General features: G+C 54.0%; 1 protein-coding gene across 5 annotated transcripts in view; it reads right to left on the bottom strand.

Moving 5' to 3' along the window:
- The window catches only part of numb (NUMB endocytic adaptor protein), a 53,878-nt gene that overhangs the window by 1,122 nt on the left and 30,313 nt on the right, over positions 1-22,443 (bottom strand). For 2 of the 5 annotated variants that reach the window (XM_061249579.1, XM_061249587.1), the window contains exons 3-9: positions 15,264-15,338; positions 8,235-8,267; positions 7,125-7,199; positions 6,433-6,573; positions 4,728-4,932; positions 3,467-3,778; positions 1,350-1,511 (exon numbers count right to left, since the gene is read on the bottom strand). In XM_061249579.1, coding sequence (XP_061105563.1) covers positions 1,350-1,511; positions 3,467-3,778; positions 4,728-4,932; positions 6,433-6,573; positions 7,125-7,199; positions 8,235-8,267; positions 15,264-15,338 — 1,003 coding nt within the window. Of the gene's footprint in view, positions 1-27; positions 163-1,349; positions 1,512-3,466; positions 3,779-4,727; positions 4,933-6,432; positions 6,574-7,124; positions 7,200-8,234; positions 8,268-15,263; positions 15,339-22,443 lie in introns of all 5 variants that reach the window. The other 3 variants (XM_061249607.1, XM_061249594.1, XM_061249599.1) reach the window with 3 other exon arrangements.

Raw genomic sequence — 22,443 nt, 5'->3', positions numbered from 1 at the left:
GAGGCCGCGCCCCGGTCAGCCGCTTACCTGCGTGGGCGTGGGCGGGGCCGTGCGGTTTGGCCCAGGGGTTAGTGTCGCGGGCGGGCAGTGGGGGGGGCAGCGCTGGGGGGGCGGCGGCTGGCGGGTTAGCGGGAGGAGGGAAGCCAGCGGCCGAGCCGTTCACTACAGCAGCACACAGGGGTTAGAGACAGCTGCTGTTAGGCATGCGAGAGGCTGCACTCACTCACACACTCACTCACTCACTCACTCACTCACTCACTCACTCACTCACTCACTCACTCACTCACTCACTCACTCACTCACTCACTCACTCACTCACTCACTCACACACTCACACACTCACACACTCACACACTCACTCACTCACACACTCACACACTCACACACTCACACACTCACACTCACGCGCGCAGACACACACACGTACGTACACACAAATATGTATACGCATACACACATACACATACGTACACAGATGCGCGCGCACACACAGAAGTAGAAGCACATGCTGAAACATGCCAGTAAATAGTGCAGACAGACACATTAAACACATGCGTTTAACATAATGCGTCTCTCCAGACAGGTTATATGAACACATAAAATAAACATTAAGGCGCACACACACAGACAACAAGATTTCACACACACCCACATTGCTCCAGGGGGGATCGTCTCCTGCTTAGTCTAATCAACTGTAAGTTACTTTGGATAAAAGCATCAGCTAAACAACATGTAATGTAATGTGTGAATGTGATGTTGAGGGGGGTAGGCTTGTACGCTTTGCTATGCAATGTTGTGTATGCCGGATCTTTTGAAGGCATCTTATATGGAAGGCCTCCAGGCTTCTGAGATGGTGGCTGTAGATGGTTCATACCTTGCATCCATACAGTAACATGCAAACTGCCCAGTAAACAAGTATTTTGGTGTGGAGGTGGAGGTTGCTGTTGTTGTTGCTTAGAGATGCTGAGGCTTTGAGGCGGTTGGATCTCATCATCCATTGTGCAGTTTCCCGACTTCATGCTTCCCAAGTACTTACAGGTAGGAACAGTGACTAGCTGTTTAGCTGTTGGGCGTCTATTGTGTACAATGGCTGGACTGGTGCAGTTGACTGAACACAGAAACACACACAGATACAAGATCTCCTGCACACGCACGCATACACAACACATACACATGCACACGCACACACACACACACGCACAAACACACACATACACACCCAAACACACACACACACACACACACACACACACACACACACACACACACACCCACACATACGCGCACACACATACACACATACACACGCACACGCACACGCACAGGGGCATATGGGGGGCGTTGGGTACCTGGAGCAGCGGGTGACTGGGGGGACGAGGCGGGTCTGGGCATGGGGGCGGAAGAGAAGGGGTCCTCCGCGGGGCCGCTGAACGCCGTGGTGATCTGGGAGCACAGAGCGCTGATACTGTCCCCCTCACCCTCACCCTCCATCTCCACCTCCGCCTCCGCCACTGAGAGAGAGAGAGAGGGGGAGAGAGAGAGGGGGAGGGAGAGGGGGAGAGAAGGGGAGGGAGAGGGGGAGGGAGAGAGAGGGGGGAGAGAAAGAGAGAGGGGGGAGGAAGGGAGAGAAAGGGACAGAGAGAGAGGGAGGGAGAGGGGGAGAGGGGGGGAGGGAGGGAGGGGGAGGGAGGGGGGGGAGAGGGGGAGAGAGAAGGGGAGAGGGAGAGAGGGGGGAGAGAGAGGGGGAGGAGGGGGGGAGGAGGGAGGGAGGAAGGGAGAGAGGGGGAGAGAGAGGGGGGAGGGAGGGAGGGAGAGACGGGGGAGGAGGGAGGGAGAGGGGAAGGGAGAGAGAGAGGGGAGGGGAGGAGAGAAAGAGAGAGGGGGGAGGAAGGGAGAGAAAGGGACAGAGAGAGAGAGGGAGGGAGGGAGAGGGGGGAGAGCGGGAGGGAGAGTTGACGTTAGTTCACTCCATTTGCTTAATTAAAATTCCAATGAAATTTCCAAGATGAAGAGAAAACCAAACGGAGAGTGAATGCGGGACAGAGAGGAGCCAGAGATGAGCGGAAAAAATGTAATTAACACCACAACAGACCCGAGGATCCGAACGCAAAGTCTCTGAGCTCCTGGTCGCGTCGTGAATCATTCAAACTGCCTGCCCAAAATCCTCTGGCAGTCAGAACGCCGAACGCCGGCGTTAGCCTGAGGAGGCCCGTTCTGCTGCCGTGTGCGGACAGCAAGGAGCCTGCTTTTCATTCTCCCGGAGTACGAGGACCTCGTGTTCTTTTTATTGCACATCTTTCCGGCATCTTCTCCCCGGTTAAATAAAGGCCTTTCTAGATTTACGGCTCCTCTCAGACGGAGCCGGGGGACTCGAGGCTCTTCCTGCGGTATTCTCCCCTCCCGCAGAAGGCCTTTCATATTTACAGCCCGCTGCGGAGTCACGCTGAAGAGGCCCCTCACCACTACATCTTCTGCACAGGAGGAACCGCTCTGCAGAGGGGCTGTGCTCTGAGCTCCAGAGACTCCAGAGACTCCAGAGACGCTGCTAACGGTGATTTTTTAAATGTGAAACGCGGCATGGACCTCGGACTGTAACTAACTTACCGAATCACTTGCTCGCTCACTCACTCACAGACTCAAAGTCACTCACAGAGTCAGTCAGTCACCAAATCAGTCACTCAGAGTGAGTCAGTCAGTCAGTCAGTCACTCACAGACCCAGACTCACTCACAGACTCAAAGTCACTCACAGAGTCAGTCAGTCAGTCAGTCACCAAATCAGTCACTCACAGAGTCAGTCAGTCAGTCAGTCACTCACAGACCCAGACTCACTCACAGACTCAAAGTCACTCACAGAGTCAGTCAGTCAGTCAGTCAGTCAGTCACCAAATCAGTCACTCAGAGTGAGTCAGTCAGTCAGTCACTCACAGACCCAGACTCACTCACAGACTCAAAGTCACTCACAGAGTCAGTCAGTCAGTCAGTCACTCACAAACCCAGACTCACTCACAGACTCAAAGTCACTCACAGAGTCAGTCAGTCACTCAGTCACTCACAGACCCAGACTCACTCACAGACTCAAAGTCACTCACAGAGTCAGTCAGTAAGTCAGTCAGTCAGTCACTCATAGACCCAGACTCACTCACAGACTCAAAGTCACTCACAGAGTCAGTCAGTCACTCACTCACTCACAGACCCAGACTCACTCACAGACTCAAAGTCACTCACAGAGTCAGTCAGTCAGTCAGTCAGTCACTCACAGACCCAGACTCACTCACAGACTCAAAGTCACTCACAGAGTCAGTCAGTCAGTCACTCACAGACCCAGACTCACTCAGACTCAAAGTCACTCACAGAGTCAGTCAGTAAGTCAGTCAGTCAGTCACTCACAGACCCAGACTCACTCACAGACTCAAAGTCACTCACAGAGTCAGTCAGTCAGTCAGTGTGTCCCGTGGGCGAGCTCACCCGCGTTTTTGATGGGGAAGTCGGTCTTACGCTGCACGGTGGAGGGCAGTTCGTTCATGCGCAGGGACAGCTGCCTCTTGAAGGGGGACGTCTTCTGGCTGAGGGCCGGAAAGCCCCGGAAGGAGCCCTGCCGCGCGAGGGCCTCCACGGTGGCGTGGCGGCGCGGGATGGCGTGCGGGTTGCTGTCCTGGGCGGGCGGGCCCAGCGGAGGGGACGAGGAGGGCGAGGCGGGGCCCGGGGGCAGGGCGGCGGGGTTGGCCGCGGGCGGGGCTGCGGCACTCACAGGGGCGGGGACCTTGGCCTCCGTCTCCGCTGCGGGAGGAAGGAACGGTCCCCGCATCAGACACGCGCACGGCACGGACAGGAAGTCAGGGTTCTTTTTTTCTTTTTTTTTATTCCCGGCACCTCCCTCAACTTTATTTTTTATAATACAAAAACAAATATATATACATTGGTAATTTTGAGAGAGAGACAGAGACAGAGGGAGAGAGAGAGCGAGAGAGCGAGAGGGAGCGAGAGAGAGAGAGAGAGCGAGAGAGCGAGAGGGAGAGAGAGAGCGAGAGAGCGAGAGAGCGAGAGGGAGAGAGAGAGCGAGAGAGTGAGAGAGTGAGAGAGTGAGAGAGAGAGAGAGAGAGAGAGAGAAGAGGAAGAAAACAGCATGAAGCCAGGAAGTCAGGTTTCTACCCGTTACACTCCGCATTCTCATTTCTCTCCACAGTCCGGCTGTGAGGCTCGCGCAGGGCCGAGATCAACACTGGCAGGGATTCAGCCCCGACGCACTGGCCCTCAACTCTCACCAACAATTACAAGCGAAAACACAGGCCACTGAGAGGAATATGGTGCCTGGGCAGGCAGACTGTGGGTGCCTGACTAACAGAGAGACATCAACATCTCACCAGCCACAAATATGTCAGGCAGAACATGGCTCTTTCCAGAAACAGGGGGCCTAGAGCAGTCTATATTCGGTTAACTCCTTCCTTATCTGTCCAAGCATCTTGCCTCAACTTTACTAACTTAACCTATATTGACCAAGTAAACTATACTTGATATTCTTGGCAATGTGTAACTGATCCTTTACGTGGTTATTATACCTTATCTGACCTGTGTTCTGTAGTTGTTCCAATGACCTACGGTATCCACTTACAGTACCGGGCGTTGGATAAAAGCATCTGCCAAAGAAACGTCATGTAAACAGCAGTGCCTTCCTATTGGCTGCCCCTCGTCTCGTTTCCCGGGCGACGATCGCGCGACCCCCACCCACCTTTCTTGGCCTCCTGGATCTGCCGCATGACCTCCTCGCGTTCGGCCTGCTCGGTCGCCGTGGTGACGCGGAAGGAGCCCTCGCGGGTGAAGGTGGTGCGGTTGGCGTCGAAGGTGGCCGTGACCCCGCACTCCTTCTCCCGCTTCTGCTTCCTCTCCAGGCAGGCGGCGAACGCACAGCCCACCGCGTGGCTCAGCCGCTCCCCCTGAGAGAGGGGGCAGAGAGGGGCAGAGAGGGGCAGAGAGGGGCAGAGGGGTGCAGAGGGGGGCAGAGGGGGGCAGAGAGGGGCAGAGAGGGGCAGAGAGGGGCAGAGAGGGGCAGAGAGGGGCAGAGAGGGGCAGAGGGAGGCAGAGGGGGGGCAGAGGGGGGCAGAGGGGGGCAGAGAGAGGCAGAGAGAGGCAGAGAGAGGCAGAGAGGGGGGTAGAGGGGGGCAGAGAGAGGCAGAGAGGTCGTCATGGACCGGCCAAAACACACAGTGCCTGTGACGTCACCGACTACCCGCGGGCCTGTGAACGGGCCTGTGAACAGCATTGTGAACAGCGTTGTGAACAGCGTTGTGAAACAGCGGTTGGTGGTTTGGGCACAGCCATGTTGTACAGATTGGAGCCAGAGACTACAGAGGGAAACAGGAAGCCCTTATATGGGCATGAAGTCTGTCGAGTGAGTTTCATTCACCAAGCGCAAGATAGTGCCCCGGCAGTGAGGCAAACTGATGTATTTCTAGAGTCTCCCAATAACACAATAAATTAAATTGACACAAGGAGGGGCTTTAGATAAAGAAAACACTCATTGAGACTACACTTTCTTGTGGGAAACTGTATTGTATTGTTACCATTGCCTTGCATTGAAAAGGGCGGCAGACACACCTATACAAGGACCACCCTCACTGGCGCTAGTGAGCACCATCTCTCAACAAGACAGGGATGTGAGCTTTGAAAAACTAAGCCAGGGTTTGGCCGCACGGAAGCCGGGGCTCAAAATCATTCCACTGAATCAATCTGCCGTTTTCGCATAACGTCCATAACACAGCGATTATAATTTATTCATTTATTTGACAAGGACTATGGCACATTTACGGAAATGTCATTAGTGTGCAGAATTTTTCGCTCAATTGACCTGCCGTGTTCTCATACCATCCATCACACAGCGTTAATTAATTAGTTTTTATGACAGGGACAATGCACACTAATGACATTTTTGTAAAAGTGGCAGTTAGCCAGGAAGACACATTTCTACTCAATCGACCTTCCGTGTTCTCATACCATCCATAACACGGCATTAATTAATTAATGTGTTTATTTGAGAGGGAGAATGCTGACTAATAACATTTCTGTCAGTGTGCCAGTTAGCCAGGAACACAAATTTTCACTCAATCGTCCGGCTGTAGTCTCATAACGTCCCTTACACTGTAATGACACACAAGAGATAAGCACGCGGATTCATTTCTATGTATAAGTCACAGCACGGGGTGGTCATGGGCAGAACGGAATTACTCACTACTGCCCTAAAGCAAATAAAAGTAAATTAAGTAAGTAAATTAAGTAAATGCTATTGCCCACACGGTCACACAGCGGATACTAAATTTCCATAGCAATTTGCATCTAAACTGCTGAATGAGTGGTGTAAAAAAGGAAGCCGCGCTTTTAGCACGTTAGCACGTTAGCATGATGAAGCCAGGGCCGGGGCGAGGCGGGCGGGGTCTCACAGAGTCCTTGATGGCCATGAAGCAGTGGCAAATCCAGCGACGGGTGGTCCCGTCTCGGCAGATGTAGGAGAAGGCCCTCTCGAAGTTCCTATCGGGGGCGCAGAACGACACCTTCTCGATGGTCTGGTCCAGGAGCAAGTCCTGCGGCGGGGGAAGGAGCGGAGAACAGCCCGAATAATTAGCGTCGCGAGGCAGGCTACGTGAACGGAGAGTCTGACGACGGGGTGCAAAAGCAGGTCAGATAATTAACAATAACAACAACAACAACAACGACACTTAATGAAACTATCAACTCCAACACCCCTCTACTCCCCACAGTCCACCCATTCTTGCTGATTTGGAGGATAATTTATTAATCAAAAAAGAATAAGCGAAGCGACCCAGTTTTATTAAGTGATTAAAAGCCGAAGATCCACCCTCAAAGGAATCGAGTTTGTCGTCAGAGTAATTCTGGAATTTCACCACCAGGTGGCAGCACACTCCACTCTGCACGGTGGGATTCCAGTAATGTCTGTTATTACGTTACATTACATGTTATTTAGCTGACGCTTTTTATCCAAAGCAGGGGACAATGTCGGGTTAAGGGCCTTGTTCAAGGGCCCGACAGCTGTGCTGCGATTGCCAACCTAGCGGGTCCCAGTCATGTACCTTACAGGCTGCCCCCTCACTGAAAGCCGTCGGCGGCGGCTCACCTTGGTTTTGTCGTCTACGACCCGGAGGCCGTCTGCAGACACCCACAGCACAGCCTTCACTGCTTTCTTCCCCGCCTGAGAGACACAGGAGGAGAGAGGGGGAGGTCACGGGGGTGCAGGAGCCCAGGCGCTCCGCTCCGGTGTCCCCCGGGTGGAACCAGAGCGCGCACACACACACACACGCACACAGGAAGGTTATCCAGAAACAGTAAAACTGTGAAGAGAAAGCTGTGAGAAAGTGTAGGACAGAGGTGTGTACAGGTGTGGACAGGTGGAAGGTTCGGTGAGAGGACCCAGGTGAGGAAGAGGAGGAGGAGGAAGAGGAAGGCAGACACTGCAACACAGCAAAAAGGTGAGAGCTGCAGCTCTCTGATCCACGGCACGTCACTGCACACAGAGAGGACACTCCGCACACACACACACACACTCAGCACACACACACACACACACACACACACACACACACACACACTCAGCACAGCGCACACACACACGTCACTGCACACAGAGAGGACACTCCGCACACACACACACACACACACACACACACACACACACACACACTCAGCACAGCGCACACACACTCAGCACACACACTCCGCGCGCACACACACACACACACTCAGCAGACACACACTCCGTGCGCTGCGCGCACACACACACACACACACACACACACACACACACTCAGCACAGTGCACACACACACAGCGCACGCACACACACTCCGCACACACACACACACACACACACACACACACACACTCCGCACACACACACCGCTCCTCACTGCGCCTTCCGCTTTTCAGGGTGGTGTTTTCAGCGGGAGAAACAGACACACATACACACATACATACATACTACACACTACACACTACACACTACACACACACTACACACACACACACACACACACTCAGTTCCTCACTGTGCCTTCCGCTTCTCAGGGTGGTTTTCAGTGGGAGAGCAGGGGGAGAAACACGCACACACACACACACACACACGTTTCTCATCCACCCACCCACCCTGAAACCTATGTTCCTTTCAGCAGAGTGAAAGCACACACGCACACACACACACACACACACAAACACACAAAGCAACACTTACTTTGGTAAAGAAGCCCTTGAAGAATTTCCTGTCCTGGAGTGAAGAGTGATAAAGGGAGGAGGAGGGGAACAAGGCGGGAGAATGTTACTGATGGAGCCTGCAGAGTGTGTGCAGGTGAGCGTGCGCGTCAGAGAGAGTGTGAGTGTGTGTGTGTGTGTGTGTGTGTGTGCGTATGAGTGTGTGTGAGAGAGTGAGAGAGAGAGAGAGAGAGTGTGTGTGTGTGTGTGTGTGTGCGCGTATGAGTGTGTGTGAGAGAGAGAGAGAGAGTGTGTGTGTGTGTGTGTGTGTGTGTGCGCGTATGAGTGTGTGTGAGAGAGTGAGAGAGTGTGTGTGTGCGTATGAGTGTGTGTGAGAGACTGTATGAGTGTGAATGTGTGTGTGTGTGTGTGTGAGAGAGAGAGAGAGTGAGAGTGTGTGTGTGTGTGTGTGAGGGCATGGGGGGGGGAGTGGGGGTTGGGAGAGATCTGAGGTGACTGCTTTGGTTAGGAATGGATGAACGACAGAAGGGGAGAGAGAGAGAGAGAGAGAGAGAGAGAGCGCAGTGGAGTACACACAGTCCCAGAGTGAAGGTGTGGTCGTCCTGCCAGTATTATTTTAGTAGAGGTGGTCAGTGTTTCCCCTAGCATTCTCCAGACATGACGCACCACAGGGCCCCAGAAGAGAGCCACCACTCCTCCTGGAGGGAGATCCATTTTTCACTCCGACTGCTTCCCATTTTCCAGCCCTCCCTGGGGAAGTTACGAGAACCTACTCCGAGGCAGCTGTCTCCCTCTCAAATCTCTCAAAAGGGACGCGCTACTATCCAACACGCTTTACGCGTTACTATTTTCCTGTCACGTTCAACGCATTCTGGCAAAGCCACTGCTTCCGTGTTACAAATAAAGGGAGACTTTTTTTTTTTTAACAGCGAACTGTGTTGAAAGTAACACGGAATGTGTTGTCCTGAGCTAGACGCGGAGGTGCACTAAAACAATAACGCCTTACGTGTCGATTTTAACACATCCGTTCTCAGAGTGCAGCGCGCCTCGCATAAATACGTTTCGATGTCAGCCCCAATATAAGAAACCAGCCCACTCATGGGTCTAAAGATAAAACGATCTTTTGAAACAAAGCCATACACCTACACCTTACACCGGGGCCAGCGGAACGTTACTTAGGAAACGAAACCGCGTACTTTCCGAAGGAACCTTTGCATTCAGTTGAGAAAATGCCTACTACTACTGGTTACGTTTTGCATTCGCTTTTGCAAGTCTGCAGGCGTTCAGAGCGGACATTTTAATGAGGTTTCGGAAGGATGATTGGCAGGGTTCGTTGGTAACGAGACAAAAACACGGAGCGAACGGCCACTCTAATGCAACAATAAGCAATAAACTGTGAATGAGCAGGGCCCCAGTTCAGATGAGACTGTAACATAATCTCTTCATACATCCTGAGCTCCTTGTTCAGTCGAACACGACTAAATGGCCTCTTTTCTTCCAACTATTTCCGCAGTTTCTCTCTCCTCCTTTCCTGACCAGGCCGTTATGCACAAGCTCTGCTGTCAACGGTTCCATAGAACAGAGTAGGGGAAACACTGATTATTGTGATTATTATGATTACTGTTATTATTGATGTGTTGTTATACCAGGATTAGTACACCAGGATTGAACCGGAACTGTCAATCAAACTCTTCCAGCGAAAACCAAAGTCATGCCTTCCAAGGCTCCTGATTGGCTGACGTCATGTCCGTCAGAGCCGGTTGGCTCACACCTGAGACAGTTCACCCAAGGGCCATAGGCCCCGCCCCCAAGGGGCGTGGCCACCACAATAAAAATAAAAAAAGGCCCACGTGACATCATCACCAAACGGCAAGATCAAAGGGAAAGAGTGAAGGGTGGAACACGTTAAAATGATCAGAACCCGTCCCAAGCTGATCGGATCAGTGCTGATTGCAAGCCCAAATTGTTCAGTTCATCATCCTTTTCCTGTTGTTACTGTACGCTAGATTCAGTATGCACGCACGCACACACGCACGCACACACGCACGCACACACACACACACACACTGAGTTAGACTGAGCCGAGAGAGTATTTGTCTCACTCAAATCTGGCTAACTGGGTCAAAGGTCGAGTTCACCACACTGCACAGGAATATGTACCCCTCCCACTCCCCACCCCCCACCCAAAACCTGCTCATCCTGTCTACAGCTCCCCCTTCCTTTACATCCATCCCTCCCTTCCTTTCTTCTGTTTTTCACTCCGTCTCACTCTATCCCTTCGGTGAGGTTAATGGTAAATGATCAATGTGGGGTTTTTTTTTTTGCTACGGGGAGGGGAGCGTTAATACACACAGTAAAGGCGCAAATTAAATGATTAAATGCCACACAACGCATCGGTGTTAGGGTGAACTCCAGACATGCCCGCGGTGTCACACACTTGTTAGTTAAAAGGACAGATTTGTTAAATAATTAACCAGAGCGAGGCGGTGGTGGAGGGGGGGGGGGGGGGGAAGAGGGGGGCACACAGGGGGATGGGGGGGGGGGGAGGGGGGGTTTATTGGCAATTGACCATAACCTGCTTAAAAAAAAACAAATAAAAGAACGAGACAAAACACAATGCAGTGACAACAATAAACAAAACATTTCCAATGCAGAACATGGACACATGGGCAATGAACACACGCAGGCACACGCAGGTGGACCGCGCCATGGCAACAGCTCCACCCCCCTGGGACACGGGCTCCTCCTCTCTCTGACATCATCCTAGCGAGTGAAAAATAACAACACGAGGCACGAGTTTGCGGGGGGGGGGGGGTCAGCCTCCGCCCATGTGATTTGGCGGGTGTGTCGGGATGGGAGAGGGATGGTTCTGCTGTCGAAATGCCCGGTTGCTGGTTGGACAGGGACAGTCAATCCCCCGTCCCATCGACTCAAGGTTACGGGTCACTGTGCACTGCACAAACACACGCCCCCTCCCTGTCCCCAAACACACACAGGGCAGAAAGCTGCCACGCATTCGCTGTGTTGCTCACACACATAGCGACCGGTCCGGTATGGGCCCGACAACCTGTCCAATCAGCAGCGAGCGCTGGCTGCTATAGCGACCATATGGGCCCGACAACCTGTCCAATCAGCAGCGAGTGCTGGCTGCTGTAGCGACCGTGCCAGTATGGGCCAGACAACCTGTCCAATCAGCAGCGAGCGCTGGCTGCTATAGCGACCATATGGGCCCGACAACCTGTCCAATCAGCAGCAAGCGCTGGCTGCTATAGCGACCGGTCCAGTATGGGCCCGACAACCTGTCCAATCAGCAGCAAGCGCTGGCTGCTATAGCGACCGGTCCAGTATGGGCCCGACAACCTGTCCAATCAGCAGCGAGCGCTGGCTGCTATAGCGACCGTATGGGCCCGACAACCTGTCCAATCAGCAGCGAGCGCTGGCTGCTATAGCGACCGTATGGGCCCGACAACCTGTCCAATCAGCAGCGAGCGCTGGCTGCTATAGCGACCGTATGGGCCCCACACCAGTCTATTGAGCAGCTCTGAGCGGTCAGCGCCCCGAGCACTGCTCACATGGCCAGGGGCATGACTCACTCACACACATGAATGAGCAGAGCCACTGATCCGTGAGAGCGGCCTCTCTCCCGCTCCTTCTCTCTTTTTTTCTCTCTCCCTCTCTCCCTCCCTCTCCCTCGCTTTCTCTCTCTCCCTCTCCCACAGCTCATCCAATCAGAACCTTGCCTTCCTTTGAAGAGTTAGAGAAAGCAAAAACACTTTCATTTCTTGTCGTCAAATTGCATTGAGCTACTAAAGGGATCGGGTGAGCAAAGATCGGACTTTTCTTTTGCTGGTGGCGTGCAGGTCCTCTGTGATTCTGACCCGGTTACCCTGCCGTGTCCGAGTCCAGGAGACCCATCAGCTGCACAGCGTTCCTCACCGTGGGGGAAGGATCCAGGAGATATCCCACCATCCCGCACGTTTTTACCCAGGGTGCAGTGCGCTAACACCCACATGTGCACGAGGCGCTAAGTTATGGGCTCCCTTGGACTGGGCCGTAAACCCGGCAAAATTACCTCCATAAATCTCGGCAGCGAACAGCCAGATAAGCACTTTCAGCGGCTCCCGTGAGCTCCGGCGAAGGACACGCAGCTGTTCCGCCAGCTCCTGGGAGCTAAGAGTGGCGGGGCGGACGGAAAGGCCTTCGCACTGGGGCAGGGGCCCGGGGGCGGGGGGCTGGGGGCTGGAGCCCACACGCATGACCCCGAACATGACCACCTCTCCCAGTTCTCAGTAACGCTGCAGGGCTCAGGGATCAGACACTAAACATGCGCTGTGTGTGTGTGTGCCTGAGTGTGTGTGTGTGCGCGTGCGCGTGTGTGTGCCTGTGTGTGTGCCTGTGTGTGCGTGTGTGTGCCTGTGTGTGCGTGTGTATATGTGTGTATGCGTGTATGTGTGCGGATGTAAACAGGATTCAATTGCAGGGACAAACTGAGGATGTGTTCTGTCAGCTTCACAGACAGCGGTGAGCATGTGTTTGTGTGTGTGTGCGCATGCCTGTGTGTGTGCGTGTTTGTGTGTGTAAACAGGATTCCATTGGACTGACATACTGATGATGCCTTCGGTCAGCTTGACTGACAGCGGAGTGTGTGTGTGTGTGTGTGTATGTGCTTGCGTGTGTGTGTATGAGCTTGCGTGTGTGTGTGTGTGTGCGCGTGCGTGTATGTGTGTGTGTGTGTGTGTGTGTGCGTGCGTGCGTGCGTGTGCGTGCGTGCGTGTGCGTGTCTGTGTGCGTGCTTGTGTGCGTGTGTGTATGTGCGTGCGTGCGGCAGCAGCATTCGCAGTGACAGCGCTGAAACGCTAAACCTCGTGAGGGTACAGAACCGCAGCCAAGAGTCCTACAATTCAGTTACCAGCCTCCGGGGTCACTTCAGGTCGAGTTACCGCCCCACCGCAAATCCCCGTTCCCGGGGTCCAAAGTCCCTGTGTGCCTGTGTGCCCACCCACTCACACCTCAACTCATCCCCACCTCTGTTTGTGCCACCGGCGCATTTTACCCTGTCCAAAGGCCAACGCGCTATTCCACGGGCACATTTCCTCGTCATATACATTTTACGGCACGTATAAAAACTACGCTTAAACAACGAACTTCTACATTTTTTCGTCATCTTTTTGTAAATGAGAAGTCTGGGTCCTCGTCAGCTCCTGACGCAGCTCACACTGCGCAGTGAGAGGCCCGAGGGCGTGTGGGGCGTGGGGAGCGTATCCACGGCCGTGGGGGGCTGCGGGTTCCAGACGCGGCCCGCCTCCCTTCACCTGCGGAGACCTCGCCCTGAGGGGGTCCCACTCCCGAGGCTCTATTCCTCACTACACGGGGGGCGGTCGGGCGTCTGAGGCCGGGCAGGTAGTAAAGGGCCGGGGGCGTGAAACGGGTCGTAAAAAGCAGGAGGTCTCTGAAGGGAAACCCGCTCGGACAAACCTCAAACGCGGTTACAGCACGCCCCCGCCCCGCCCGCCCGTGTGCTTTCTGAGGTACGCGCGCTGGAGACGAGGCACGCTCCTCCCTCCTCCTCCTCCTCCTCCTCCTCCTCCTCCTCCTCCTCCTCCTCCTCCTCCCCCTCCCCCTCCCCGCTGACCGCTTCCCCGCCCTGCACAGGACACCCCACCCTACTCTCTAATGCCCCAGCACAGAACACACACCGGCTACATCCTCCTTAAGCCTGATTTATACTCCTGCGTTGAACCTACGGCGTAGCCTACACTGTTGTGAGCATTCTTATGCTTGTGCTGGGGTGTCTGCGTCACTCTGCAAGTACACCGCCAAAGCGCTGGCATTATACCCCATAATTATTTGCGATTAACCGTACGATTCTTACTTCCGTTAAATTAATGGCGGCTGAAAACAGCGGAGGAGAACTGTAAAGGAGTTGCGCAAGTACACAACAATCTTGACATTTGGTTTTAAGTTATACTTTTTAAACCGCATTCAGGTTACGGCGTAGGTTCTGCATAGATTCAACACGGAAATAAAAACCAGGCTTTATTCTCCCTCAACCCGCCCAGAAACCACTACCGCCACACACTTGTCACTGACGCATTAACACTACACTTCACACATTTCAGCAGATGAGTCATCGTATCTTCTGCCAGCCTCCGTTTCCCACAATGCCCAGTAAAGCAGGCCACACAATGCCCAGTAAAGCAGGCCACACAATGCTCAGTAAAGCAGGCCACACAATGCTCAGTAAAGCAGGCCACACAATGCTCAGTAAAGCAGGCCACACAATGCCCAGTAAAGCAGGCCACACAATGCTCAGTAAAGCAGGCCACACAATGCTCAGGCTGATAACACTGAAGGCCCATTGAAACTCAACAGCGACACCTAAACCAGCCGGCACACAATGAGGGGGGGCGGGCGGTTAGTTAAGCCACTCCTTTGTTAAGTCTACGCGGTAACCTTATTAAAGACTATGTTAAAAACAATGGAAGTTAACAGATAAAAGCGCTGGTGTTTGGTTATTTGTAAGAGGGCAGGAACGCCCCCCCCCCCGCCGTCAACCTGAGACTCATTCATTACTGCCATTTGCTATTGAAGAAAACAGGTTTTCAATATTTACCTTGATTTGTACCGGAACGTGTTAAATTCGCAGCGGTTTCTGAAGGTACCTTTGAACGTCGGAACGTCAGCGTGTGTAATGTAATGAGAGCCAGGGCAGGCACTCCGCGGTACAGGGCTTTGTGGGGGGTGGGGGGCACTCAGTACCGCCAAACCGCCATACCGCAGCGTGTGAGCTACGCTAACGGCCCGGCGTCATGCGGTTCCAGCCCCGCAGGCCCGTCAGGGTCTCTTCCTAAAGCCTCGCTTACGTGACACGCTCCCAGCCGAGGCTCCCAAACGGAGGAGTAATCCTCCTGGCCGACCCAGGAAAACTTGAAGCAGCTCTTGGAAAGAGGGGGCGGGGAGGAGGGGGGGGGGGGGGGGGGTAGATGGGAGGTTGCCGTAACTCCTGGTGCCTGAAACGGAACCCCTGAACCCCTGAACCCCGGGAACGTACCGTCTTCAGCCTCTTTACGGCGTCCTCGCAGATGTGCATCCCCCGAGACTCCTCCACCTCCACGTGGCCCAGATACTGCAGAGAGAGAGAGAGAGAGAGAGAGAGAGAGAGGGGAGAACGCAGAGAGGTGAGGGGCTGTGTGTGTGTGTGTGTGTGTGTGTGTGTGTGAGCATGTGTGTGTGTGTGTGTGTGTGTGTGTGCGCGTGTGTTTGTGTTTGAGTGTGTGTGTGTTAGACAGAGACAGGGTGTGGGGGTTTGCCAATCCTTATTTATGTATCTCAATGCTTTTGCAACACAAGTGTATTCGCCATGGAATTAAAAGCACATTTGAAAGTGAATTTGAGAGAGAGAGATAGAGAGATGCGTACGTGTGCTGATGTGTGTGTTTAACACAGCAGGGCAGGGCAGGGCAGGGGAAGGGGACAGTGATTGGGCTCTCCTCACAGGAAGGCCCCTCTCCCAGCGCAGTGTGCCGGTGTGTGTGTGCGTGTGCGTGTGCGTGTGCGTGTGTGTGTGTGTGTGTGTGTGTGCGTGCGTGCGTGTGTGTAGGGTAGGGGAAGGGGGACAGTGATTGGGCTCTGGGCGCAGAGAGCCGGTGTGTGTGCGTGCGTGCGTGCGTGTGTGTGTAGGGTAGGGTAGGGGGACAGTGATTGGGCTCTCACTCTCCCAGCACAGAGTGCCGGTGTGTGTGTGCGTGCGTGTGTGTAGGGTAGGGGAAGGAGGACAGTGATTGGGGGCAGAGAGCCGGTGTGTGTGTGTGTGTGTGTGTGTGTGTGTGTAAGTGTGTGTAGGGTAGGGGAAGGAGGACAGTGATTGGGGGCAGAGAGCCGGTGTGTGTGTGTGTGTGTGTGTGTGTGTGTGTAAGTGTGTGTAGGGTAGGGGAAGGAGGACAGTGATTGGGGGCAGAGAGCCGGTGTGTGTGTGTGTGTGTGTGTGTGTGTGTGTAAGTGTGTGTAGGGTAGGGGAAGGAGGACAGTGATTGGGGGCAGAGAGCCGGTGTGTGTGTGTGTGTGTGTGTGTGTGTGTGTAAGTGTGTGTAGGGTAGGGGAAGGGGGACAGTGATCGGGCTCTGGGCGCAGAGAGCCGGTGTGTGTGCGTGCGTGCGTGAGTGTAGGGTAGGGGAAGGGGGACAGTGATTAGGCGCAGAGAGCCGGTGTGTGCGTGCGTGTGTGTGTGTGTGTGTGTGCGTACGTGTGTGTAGGGCAGGGGAAGGGGGACAGTGATTGGGGGCAGAGAGCCGGTGACTGAGCGGCAGACCCTGCGGGCTGACCCCTGTAATGAATGGGCGGAAAGGGGCGTGGCCGCGCCCCGCCGGGGCCCCCGCGTGTCACCGTGATGTCACGCCCCGGCCCACCCAGACACCGAGGTCAGCCCTGGAGAGGCGCCATTGTGTGCGCGGGCCGACAGGAAGTCCTTACCCTTTCCCTCCCGAAACGCGCGGGGAGTCGCTGACCCCACGCCCGTCTCCCCCCCCCCCGGCCCCTCCCTCACGCCGAGGGAACAGGCATCAATCACCGGCCGTCGACGGCCACGGCCGATAAACATCTCTGATGATCTTACAGCGCCGCTCCAAGCCGCCCTCCACTCACACGCACAGCAGCCTGCGGGTCACTGCGCGGCTAACACGGAGCGTTCTCACAGTGTTACTGGAACGTTTTATTAATGTTATAACACTGCCACAACATAACCTGGCAACAACATTGTGAGAACGTTTTGTGTTAGATGATACAGTGACCTACAGGCAAAACGTTCTCACAATGTTGTCGCCAGGTTGCCCGAGTGTTATAACCTTGACGAAACATTCCCGTAACATTGTGAGAACGTTTTGTGTTTGCTGGGCAGTGTAATGTGGTCAGTTATGGTGGTGGGGCAGCAGGTCTCAGCCCCAGGGGGCACATCCACTACACACTCTTGAGAGAGGAACTTAACCTGGATTGTTTGATAAATATTCAGCTCTATAAACAAACTGAATGTTTGTTTTTATAACTGTACGCTGCAAACGGCTCTTGATAAGAGCGTCTGCTAATCGCTTAAACATGCCAGCGTCCAGGTTACCATAGAGCTCAAACAGCCAGAGTCAGCCTGCAGGGTACCGTAGAGCTCAAACAGCCAGAGTCAGCCTGCAGGGTACCGTAGAGCACAAACAGCCAGAGTCAGCCTGCAGGGTACCATAGAGCTCAAACAGCCAGAGTCAGCCTGCAGGGTACCACAGAGCTCAATCCGCCAGAGTCAGCCTGCGGGTTACCATAGAGCACAAACAGCCAGAGTCAGCCTGCAGGGTACCATAGAGCACAGCCTTTGACCTCATTCTGCCAAACAGAAACATTAAAACAGAATGTACAGCACCACCCCAAACATCTGTCCCTCACCTATAAAAACCTCCAGGCGATGGAAAATGGCGCTTAATGTGATGAAAGGGGGCGTTTATTTGATAAGAGAGAAGCAGAAGCTCCATGTTACTTTTCCAGCCTGAACGGCCGGAGGTGCTTAGGGGGGCTCCACTATAAATACACGTGTGGAAAAAAAACAAAAAAACAAGCTGTTTATCCGACTAGACCTTGTGACCGATAAACTCGTCAACACCGCCCATGGGGCCGGAGTCCAGCGCGGAGCGAACGTGGAAAAGCGATCCCGGCGAACGCGGAATGAGGGACGGGAATATTTGCGGAGGGCTGACGGGCGGGAGCAGGTGTCAGAGGTACAGCTCAGGGTCGTGAGAGAGGGGCCCAAATTCGAGCTCGCCCCTCAAGAGCAGGGCTCCACCCGGAGGGCCCGCTCCCCCCCCTGTTAACCGCGACTCCTCATTTAACGCAGCGTGCGGAGTAACGGGGGGACAGGGATGCGCCAAGACGCACGCGTGGAGGGGGTTTCGAGTGACGTTTAAATACATGAAAATGGGTCGAACAAGCCCCTTAAAGGACAAGCCCTCCCCTTGTGGAGTCCCCAGGAGCATTAACGTTGACGTACGTACATGTTTAGGATTAAACAGGAGCACGGTTCTCCTTAACTACATCATTAGGAGACATTTTTCCAACCTTCAGGAGTGCCAACTTACAGAGCAGGGTGTAGGTACCACTATCTGCACACAGCAAAAATACCTCATATATATTTGTGGGTGCATTTACTTTCCCTTCACTGAAGCTTCTTTCCACTCAAGGTCAACAATCTTTCATACACCCATTCAGACAGACATAGACACAGACACAGACAGACACAGACACAGGCAGACACAGGCAGACACAGGCACAGACAGACACAGACAGACACAGACACAGGCACAGACAGACACAGACACAGACACAGGCACAGACAGACACAGACAGACAGACACACACACACAGATAGACAGACACACACACACAGATAGACAGACACACACACACACAGATAGACCGACAGGCTCACACAGGCACAGACAGACACAGGCACAGACAGACACAGACACACACACACACACACACACACACCTCACACAGGCACAGAGAGACACAGGCACAGACAGACACAGACAGACAGGCACAGGCACAGACAGACACAGACACACACACAGACAGACACACACACAGACACAGACAGACACACACACACACACACACACACACACAGATAGACAGACAGGCTCACACAGGCACAGACAGACACAGACAGACAGGCACAGACAGACACAGACACAGGCACAGACAGACACAGGCACAGACAGACACACACACACACACACACACACACACAGACAGGCTCACACACACACACCCAGAGCCTCTATGACAGTGCTGACCAAAGCCAAAAGCATGACTCGTTCCCAACAGACGAGCACAGCTCAGCCTTTAAATGCTAACATAGTGCAGCATCCCAGAACCTCAGGACACCGGCAGCCATTAGGGCTCGAACATAAAAAATGTATGCCAAGGATTCCTTTTTCTAGCTGCCCAGACAGCGCGATTCTAAACGTTTAAATATTAAAAACTAGTTTAGATGAAAACTGCACAGTCACCTCCAGCCAGAGGAAGCCACCGGGCAGAAAGTGTTCCGTTATGAATGAAGCAGGTTCTCTCCACTTTACAGGAACATGGCGCTCAGACCAGCAGCAGAGGCAAGGGCGCAGTTAGGCAAGATAACTTCACCAGCATTTTTTTTGGGGGGGGAGGGGGGGTTTTGTCGCAGCAGGGCAGCTGTTACTTCCGTTACCGTCAAAAGCCTGACTTATACTTTGCCGCGAAACCAGAGACAAAAATAAAAGTTGTTCATTTCAACTTCTGCAAAGGTCTGCGATGAGGGTTCCGTTGTCTCTATGGTAACGGCTGATGTTTACATCCTGACTTATACTGCAGCCGACAGTGTGGGGATTTGAGCGTTCCGCCTGCCCGCCCAATCGTATGACTGTGTCCGGGACCTAACGCAACTCTACAGGTGCGGCACACTGAGTGTGTGGCACCTTTTCCAGCTGATACTACAATTATCTTTATCATGCGATGCTTATGACGAGCATAAATCAGGCTTCAGGTGAGAGGTCAGAAACGTACGTCGAGAATGTTCTTAAGTAAACATTCCACTGCTGATCAATCATCATCGTTCAGAGAAGGCAATGAGTTCTAGAACACCGACTCAGAATCTAGCACAAACATTCCAAAGCCCTGCTCTTCAAAGGGTTGGGACTCCCTTGCGTAGTATTACGCGAATGAGCGCCCTGGCCTATCAGAGCGCTGTGCAGTGGGGCTCCGCCCCCATAGTGTGGAGTCAGCTGACTGAGCACGTGCAGGAGAGGCAGAGTGTCCAATGAGCTGCCACTCCTGTGACCAAAGTCCAACAAAACACACTCATCAATCAGATATTAACCTCTCACACACATTCACATAAAGACACACACACACACTCTCACACACTCTCACACACTCTCACACACTCTCACACACTCTCACACACTCTCACACACTCTCACACGTCCAGAGGGAGAGAACAGTTCAGAAAAGAGGGCAAAATTGGCCTTTTCCTCTCTGAGTGTTTATGGGGAAACCCTGAGCAAGCAGAGCACTTCCTCTTTCCCTTCCAACCCCTCTCCTCTCCTCTCCTCTTCCCCCCTCTCCCCTTCTCAGCTCTCCTCTCCCTCAATCCCTTCACTACCACGCTAATCTCACCACAAGAATTTCAACCCACACAACCCGGGAGTGAGTGAGAGAGAGAGAGAGAGAGAGAGAGAGAGAGAGAGAGAGAGAGAGAGCGCGCAGGGCTATCAGGTTAGGTTGCACAAGCACAGGAGGGGGGGGCTGTCTGGAGAGGAGAGGAGGATGGGAAAAGTAATGATGAAGGGGTGAATCGAGGAATTTATAGACCTTTTTTTATAGTCTTTTTTTTTGTATGCTTTCCTAGGCAGTGACTGCAACTGGGGAGACATCCAGTCCCAGTTTGGATTAGACACCGGGGCACATTAATGAGCAGATGATTGGTGTTTCTCAGATGCTCCAGATCTACCGTCAGCACCTCAGAGTAGCCACAAAACACAGCCTGAAACAGCAATGACATGGCCCAGCTTGCTCGCTCACTCATACACACACACGCACATGCGCACACACACGCACGCACACACGCACGCACACACGCACACACGCACACACGCACACACGCACACACGCACACACACACACGGGCACGCACACGCGCACGCACGCACACACGCGCACACACACGCACGCACACACACACACGGGCACGCACACGCGCACGCACACACGGGCACGCGCACAGACACACGCACGCACGTGCACACACGCAAACACACACAGATACACACAGATACACACAGATACACACAGATACACAGACGGACACAGACGGATACACGCACAGGCACACACACACAGGATGCAGAGAGACACATGCACACAGGCTGGGGAGAGAGAGGGAGAGAGAGAGAGAGAGAGAGAGAGAGAGAGAGAGAGAGAGAGAGAGAGAGAGAGAGAGAGAGAGAGAGAGAGAGAGATACAGGAAAAGCCTGTCTCTGGTTCTTATCTCTGTAGGAGGGGGGCACAGGGAGACTGGAGGAAGGATCATCCTCCAGCTCATAAGGAATGTGCACTGGGGGAGACATTTATGTTCAGCAGGTGGGGGGTGACGCCGGGGTCAGGAGGGAAGAGAGAGGGAGAGAGATAAAGAGAGGAAGGGAGGGAGAGAGAGAGGGGGGGGGAGATAGAGAGAGGGAGGGAGGGAGAGAGATAGGAGGGGGAGAGTTAGAGAGAGAAGGAGAGGCGGAAAAGGAGGGGGAGCTGAGGTGCGCATTCTGGGATGTCCACGGCAGGGGACCCTCCTGTCAGAGTGCGCAGTGAAGGCCTCCACACTGTGCGCTACGCTCCGGCTCAAAAACATCACATGACCGTCTCCCCCCGCCCCCCCCCCGTCCCCCAGGGTCAGCGGTCGGGGAGCTGTGGTGGAGGGGGCGGAGCGGAGGGGGGGGGGCCAGCGTTTGGTGTACCAGCACGGCTCTGTTTAGGAAACGTGGGTCCTGTTGCCACAACACGGCCGCAGAGCTCACCAGCTCACAGAGGGCCGTTCAGGTGAAGCCTCCATTACTCATTACTCACACACGCGGGCGGCACACCGCGCATTAGCCCCGGCCCGGCTCACGCCACACAGGAGTTCACACAGCACAGACGCTGGCCCCCAACGCGCGGCCGGAGAGAGACGTGAGTTTACACAGCACAGACGCTAGCGTGGGGTGACATGGCTCAGGCAGTAAGAGCAGTTGTCTGGCAGTCGGAGGGTTGCCGGTTCGATCCCCCGCCCGGGCTGTGTCGAAGTGTCCCTGAGCAAGACACCTAACCCCCAAATGCTCTTGACGAGCTGGTCGGGGCCTTGCATGGCAGCCAATCGCCGTCGGTGTGTGAGCGTGTGTATGAATGGGTGAATGGAGAAGCATCAATTGTACAGCGCTTTGGATAAAGGCGCTATATAAATGCCTGCCATTTACCATTTACCATTTAGCCCCCGCGCGCGGCCGGAGAGAGACAGGAGTTCACACAGCACAGACGCTAGCCCCCAACACGCGGCCGGAGAGAGGCTGTTTCAGGAACCCGCGCGTCGGAAAGGAAGTAAAACCCATCAGTGCTGAAGTGGCGCGGCTATGGGCCTCTCCAACGCACCATCGCAGCCTGTTCAGACCGTACTAAAGCTAATGTGGAGCTAAATGGAC

This window comes from Conger conger, chromosome 1 (assembly GCF_963514075.1).
Source record: "Conger conger chromosome 1, fConCon1.1, whole genome shotgun sequence".
Taxonomy (NCBI): domain Eukaryota; kingdom Metazoa; phylum Chordata; class Actinopteri; order Anguilliformes; family Congridae; genus Conger; species Conger conger.
Note: the sequence above shows the minus strand (reverse complement) of the source record. Positions and strands in the feature narration are given on the sequence as shown.